Here is a 7,500-nt window from a genome sequence, read left to right on the forward strand (position 1 = left end):
TGGCCCTGCTCTCTCCATAGGATTCAGGGCACTCAGGAGCACTCTGCTTGGCTGAATTATTAACCCATGGCCGCTTTTAGCCCGTGTTTACGTACTGTAAACTGTTCAATGCATATCCCAACACGTCACCATCACACCGACACACAAACACACCTCTGCCTCTCGCTGCATCCTGCTTCCTCTCTGTCTGTTGTGCTTTACCTCTCTCTCCCCCCTCCCTCTCTCTCCCTCTCTCTCGCTCATTGTCCGGTGTACTCTCTCTCTCTCTCTCTCTCTCTCTCTCTCTCTCTCTCTCTCTCTCTCTCTCTCTCTCTCTCTCTCTCTCTCTCTCTATCTCAAGCTAAGATCCATAAGGATGTCCCTGGCATCAATTAGCAATGCTAGCGGCCACTAGAGATAAGAAAGCCCAGCGTTCCAGCGGTCAGGATGGGAAAGACCAATACTTTGGCTCTTCACCTTAAAATTGATGAACGACCGTGCTGCTATATCACAGCTTCCTGGGGCCTGAAAAGGACAATTCAGCAAAGGCCAGTGTTTAACTTGCTCCACCGAGAAGAGCATTAATATAAAATAAAATAGTGTGTATGTGTGAGAAGGTAACTGAGCCTGAGAAAGACCAGGAGTAAATACCGCTCTGACCTTTCCCTTGAGCCTGCTGCGTTTTTGGAATCCCACTTCCTTTTAGGCTGCATCCAGCGCCAATCAATGATAACCCCGCCCCCCTCCCCCTCCATTACTTAATTGATCACTCCTCTGACTTGATTTAATTCAGATACATCTTGCGCCAGGATGCCTACATGTTGGACCTTTAAGATCAACCCTAAGCCCTTTGGACGGGAGTCGAACACGCTAGCACTACAATATCCTGCCCCCTATCAACGACACTATCCCACCTTCAAATTCATAGTCATGATGATTTACATTTACATTTACATTTAGGGCGTTTAGCAGACCCTCTTATTGAAAGCGACTCATTTGTCAGAAGAATTTGAAACAACAATATACCACTGTCGGTACAATAAGGATGTTCATAGTGCAGTCGCTAGGTTAACACATTCCCCGTAGACAACAAAGATAGCTAGGATAAGATGCTACACACCTAACTACTATACCTAAGTATGATACACAACAAGTGTGTACATTAAGTGGCAGGACATACAAAATACAGTTAGCAGGAGGGGTGGGAGGGGAGACACAACGTCTTCACCATCTTGGTGTTTATCGTGGTACACAATCAGCCACTGACGGTTGACCTGGGTTTTAGGAGTGGAGCCTCCGAAGGACCGCACCTTTGTGCGGCTGCAGCGGCGGCACATCAGCGTGCCACTGTACAGCATCCTGTCCACCATCACCATCCTGGGCATGCTGATGGCCGGAGCCTTCCTCTTCTTCAACATCAAGAACCGCAACCACAGGTCTGCACACACACACACGCACGCACGCACGCACGCACGCACGCACGCACGCAAGCACGCACGCACGCACGCACGCACGCACGCACGCACGCACGCACGCACGCACAAACACACGCACGCACGCAAGCACGCACGCACGCACGCACGCAAGCACGCACGCACGCACGCACGCACGCACGCACGCACGCACGCACGCACACACACACACACACACACACACACACACACACACACACACACACTCACTCACTCACTCACTCACTCACTCATTTAAACACACAATGTTTGTCATATTGTTTTGTTGGGTGGGAAATCAGAGATAATCATCAAGGGTGGGGGGTGTCTGAGTCGAAGGTAAGATGTAAGAGGGCCGTTGAGGGACAAAGAGCTTTCATTTGGACTGTTTGTGAACGTGACATGATGTACTAGTCTTCATTGAGATTAAAAGAAAATGGCTAGCATGTTTTGAATGACTTCCTAATCTAGCCTTGTGTCTTCTGGTCCAGTCTATTGTAGTCTAGTCAGGTCTAGTCTATTGTAGTCAGGTTTGGTCTATTGTGGTCAGTTCTAGTATATTATAGTCAGGTCTAGTCTATTGTAGTCTAGTCAGGTCTAGACTATTGTAAACAGTTCTAGTCTATTGTAGTATATTCAGGTCTAGTCTATTGTAGTCAGGTCTTGTCTATTGTAGTCAGTTCTAGTCTATTGAAGTCTATTCAGGTTTAGTCTATTGTAGTCAGGTCTAGTCTATTGTAGTCAGGTCTAGTCTATTGTAGTCAGTTCTAGTCTATTGTAGTCCATTCAGGTCTAGTCTATTGTAGTCAGGTCTAGTCTATTGTAGTCACGCCTAGTCTGTTGGAGTCAGGTCTAGCCTAGTGTAGTCTAGGCAGGTGTAGTCTAATTGAGGCTAGTCTATTGTCTTTTCTAGTCTATTGAAATCTTGTCTGATCTGATCTAATCTACTATAGTCCACCTTTATGTAGGTGTCTATATTTGTATATCAAGATGTCTAGTCCTTTAGTTTATTGCAGTCTACTTTAGTCTGATATTATAATTAGTATCATAATACCGAGTTCTCCTTGGTCTCCAGAATGATCAAGATGTCTAGTCCAGTAGCCTATTGTGGTCTACTCTATTCTAGTTTAATAGTTATTCTAACAGTAGTAAGTTCTCCTTATTCCCCAGAGTGATGAAGATGTTGAGTTCACTTTGTTTATTACCACAGCGTTGGTGAACACTGGATCCTGTTTGGTCAATAACCTTCGAAGGCGATGCAATCTTTTTTAATAAGGGGACACCTCTGCCTTTAGACAGTCTCAGATCGATGCGCTACAAAACCAGCAGTAACATTGACCAGATGTTTCTTCCACTTCACAAAAAATAAAATACTAAAAGCTCTGTGGATTCATATTTTAATTTCAGCTGATTAAGCCGTTAAAAAGCCAATAATGTTACGGACGAAAGCAACTCATATCTAATGATTGCTGCTTACGGTGGTACCAGTGGAGGAACCCACTGCGGGCAGTCCCCTTATTGGAACACAGTCCACTTAGGCACTGGTTATACATTATCCTCCAATAACGGGGCAGCCCGTCGAGGTTTACTGCCATGCTCTAACCTGGTTCTAACAGTGAGTGTTCCTGTCTCACCAGAATGATCAAAATGTCCAGTCCCTACATGAACAACCTGATCATCCTGGGAGGCATGCTGTCCTACGCGTCCATCTTCCTCTTCGGTCTCGACGGAGGCTTCGTCTCCGACAAGGAGTTTGAGACTCTCTGCACGGTGAGTGGAACTCTTTTTTTACTTTTTCACTCTCGCTGAAAAATCCAGTGGACTCCACGGTTATTTCCGAAGCGTGGCACATGATATTTCCTTTAACACCCCCACTATAACCGCATGACTGACGGTTTAAGAAAGCGTGAAAAGAGAAGAGAAGCATTTAAAATTGTAGTTTAAAGTCATGTCATAATTTGGAATTGAGTGTATAGGGAAGAAGTGAGCCAGCTTATACACTATACACTTCCTTTTACTTTCAGTTTGGAAGTAGTGTGTTTCCGATGGCATGAGTCTTCATTCACAGAGGGAGAGTGCACGGGGCCGGGAACTGTAACAACCACGATGACATCTACACTAACGGGAATGATTCTGCCACAAACACAACAACACATTAGTCAGGATACTGTGTGCAGTGAGTGAAGACATTGGCAGATAATTATCTAGGATGGAATCTCTCTCTCTCTCTCTCTCTCTCTCTCTCTCTCTCTCTCTCTCTCTCTCTCTCTCTCTCTCTCTCTCTCTCTCTCTCTCTCCTCTCTCTCTTTCTCTCTCTCTGTCTCTCTCTCTCTCTCTCTCTCTCTCTCTCTCTCTCTCTCTCTCTCTCTCTCTCTCTCTCTCTCTCTCTCTCTATTTCAAATTAAGCTTCTCCCCAAGCCAGTTCTGGAATGTGACTATTTCAGTTGCTGGATTAATTAAAGTTTTGATTCAAGTGATAAAAGCTTTCCACTGAGATACCACCTTTCCGAAAATACACACACACACACACCCTCACAAATACACACTCACAAATCCACACACACACACACACACACACACACACACACACACACACACACACACACACACACACACACACACACACACACACACACACACACACACACACACACACACACACACACACACATAAGCAAACACAAACACAAATCTACACAGAAACACAAACACAACCACACACACAAACACACACAGACACACTCGCACACACCAAAGCAACATTATTCTGAGCACGTATGTGGCTGCATCACCTCGCTAAAGCTCTGCAACAGTCAGAGCTGATGCTGAGGCTGAGAGCCACACAGGTTGATCCATCCTCCACCAATCAATATTCGCCACACTTGCTCTGTGAATAGGTGCCTCTGTAATTGTTTTCCAGCCTCCCTTTGCTCATCCCTCACACACCGGACACAAGGACTCACACACCCACACACACGCACGTAGCGCCTACCCCCCTCTGTTTTGCACTGCTTTGTAGATGGCAGAGAGAATGAGACATAAAAGGAATGAGGATGTAGGATGTGGGAGGATGTACGGGGTATGCTGTATGCACGTGTGCGCACACAAACACATACACTCATGCACACACATGCACTCAGGCATGCATCAACACACACACACACACACACACACACACACACACACACACACACACACACACACACACACACACACACACACACACACACACACACACACACACACACACACACACACACACACACACACACACTCACACACACATAGCTGATGAATAAATTGTCTGAATCCCTGCTTATATAGCACAGGTGTCGGTGGAAGGTTTTGTCATTAATTTCATGAAGGCGCTCTCTATTTTTATAACAACCGCGCTCTATTTTTATAACACACACTATTTCTAGTTAGCATAGAATTGAATAGGTAAATGTAAAAAAAAACAGATTACAGCTATTATTCTAAGCGCCCTTGGGGAACAGAGTCAGTACTAAGTCTGTGTGTGTTTGTGTGTGTGCTTTTGTGTGTATGTGTGTTTTGTCTTCAGGTTCGTACATGGATCCTCATTGTCGGCTACACCACGGCTTTCGGCGCCATGTTTGCCAAGACCTGGAGGGTGCACGCCATCTTCAAGAACGTGAAGATGAAGAAGAAGGTAGAGCTGAATCATTAGCGTCTTTTTCAAGTAGTCTTCTTGCATATTGACATATTTGTTCACGTTGATATGGTTATATTGTGACACATCATTTCATATCGCCATTCCCAATATATGATGTGTATCACTTTCTTTATGTCGAGTCAATGAGCAGACTCCTGTTATCCAAACACACTCACAAGTGAGGCGGAGAACAACAAAGGCATGCAATTCAAATCCACTAAAAATAAATGTAACTGCTGCAAAACCTCATTTCTAAAAATACCGCAGAGTGCCAGAGTAGCAAGATAAATCAGTAAGACAAGAAAAAAATGTTTCTATGTATGTGTTAGTGGAATAGTTACTCCTCAAGATTGAAAAAAAAAACGTTTCACCATGATGCATGTAAAACCTCTGTGCTGTGTGATGTGATTAGGCAGAGGATGGACACAGTTAGAGGGAGCTGTCAACACATCCTCTGACCAAACGAATGAGGAAGTGTAAATTGAATCGTCCTCTTAGCAAAATGAGCTCGCATTATAATTGGCCGTTATAGCTCCCTCGCTTAGCTCCCTCTAAACCTTTTATTATTACACCACGTACATCTGCTGAAGGTGGAGGGAGAGGGAGAAAAAAACGAGTGGCTTTTGGAAACCTGGATATGATGAGGAAGAAGAATTTAAAAGAAAATTACATCTTTGTTGATAATCTTGTCATAAACGAGGTTATGGTGTTTGTCAAAAAGGCCGCTTGAATAGCATCTGGTGCTTTTGATGCTTTGCGACATGCGTTTCTTGTGCCAAGATACGGGCATTCTTGGTAGATTTTTTTTTGGTATAGATTTGCTGTTTTATCCACAAGTTCACGCAGTGCTTTACCCAGACAGCGCTCACAAATGGGTTTGCACTGAATTAAACATGGGACTCAAATGGTGTTTTGCGGTTGTTTTTATCCAACTGTGCCTCAATTAGTTTATAGTTAGTTTCTGCCATGAGCACAGAGCCAAAAGAAACATTTCAACGGTCTAAATGTAGTTTGCTTCTTAACCCCTTGTCAATTCCCCAAATATGTTAACTATTTTCATTTAACAAATATCAGATCACCTAATTAATAGGTTACGGTTAAGGTGATACACTTAAACCCTGAGTTTGTTTCACATTGCCGTTGTAGATGTACACAAACTGAAACACGATATGAATGAATACTAAATGGAAAAAAATGCACTGCAAAGATATCACACCATTCTCAATTTGGTTTCAATTAACACATTTAAGGAGACAACTTCGCAAGTGCTTGATGTATTATTTGCTACAACATGCTGCGATTAGTTTCCCCGTCACACATGCAGGCATTATCACCTCATTAGGATAGATTGCTAAGTGCCTTTATAACAGTGAATTCAATCTCACCCCCTGAGTATTAAATATTCAAAACTACCCGAGAAATAAATGCCATTATCTGTGTTTTGATAAGTGTAACTGTATGTGTGAGCTCTGAATGAAGAGGAATACAAATGTACCTAAAATCACCTAACTGGTTTAATCTTAATGCCATTAATGAAACTTTCTTTAGGTGTTCAAATGGTTGGTGCCTCCCTTTATCAGTAGGATAACCTGCATGCACCCACGCACATTGTGTTGTTCAGTACATCAATAAGTTAAGATCAATAAGATCAATGGATTCAAGGATTTCATGGATTGGGTTAGATGGATGGATTGGCTTTTGAAACCCCATTTATTTAAACGGCAGTGGGGTTTGGGGACCACTATTCCGACGATGGCCAAAGGCTAAAGAGATCAGGGGTAATTGAAGGTTGTATCCTTCAAAGATGTCACTGGTTTACACAATGACTCTGCTGCCTGGTCTCAGTCACTTCCAGATAAGTAGACTGTAATCGAGGTGCAACGCCTCACTCTTACATTCTATTTACATTTAGAGGATATTGCTGACGCCTTTATCCAAAGCGACTCATAACCATTCATTCACACACTCACACACGTCGGTGGAGTCAACCGCGCAGGGCGACAGCCAGCTCGTCAGGAGCAGTCAGGGTGAGGCATCTCGCTCAGGAACACCTCGCCACTCAGCCAGGAGGAGCCGGGGATCGAACCAGTGACCTTCTGGTTTCCAGTCAACCCGCTCTGCCTCCTGAGCTACTGCCGCCCTACATCCTAAACCCAACCATTACGAATAAATCAATCAAGAAGTGAACTTTATTGTTCTGGTGATTGAGGAACAATATCAATAGTCGATTATAGATCGTTCAAAATATACAAAACAATAGAAATACCACACAGATATCAAATAAGCAATGCACACCATTTCCTTTTCAATCCAGGTCCAGCTGGCTATGCCCATATGCAAACAAACGCGTTGCTTCCGAACTCGCATCCTGTTTCAAGATTCACTCCCCCTCACCCG

General features: G+C 43.9%; 1 protein-coding gene across 1 annotated transcript in view; it reads left to right on the top strand.

Annotated features, from left to right (window-relative positions):
- The window catches only part of gabbr2 (gamma-aminobutyric acid (GABA) B receptor, 2), a gene marked incomplete in the record, with an annotated part of 189,734 nt that overhangs the window by 129,766 nt on the left and 52,468 nt on the right, over positions 1-7,500 (top strand). Inside the window, 3 exon segments of the mRNA XM_030347822.1 lie at positions 1,265-1,415; positions 3,068-3,200; positions 4,993-5,100. Of these exon segments, the coding sequence (XP_030203682.1) occupies positions 1,265-1,415; positions 3,068-3,200; positions 4,993-5,100 (392 nt within the window).

The sequence above is a fragment of the Gadus morhua genome, chromosome 22, assembly GCF_902167405.1.
Source record: "Gadus morhua chromosome 22, gadMor3.0, whole genome shotgun sequence".
Taxonomy (NCBI): Eukaryota; Metazoa; Chordata; class Actinopteri; order Gadiformes; family Gadidae; genus Gadus; species Gadus morhua.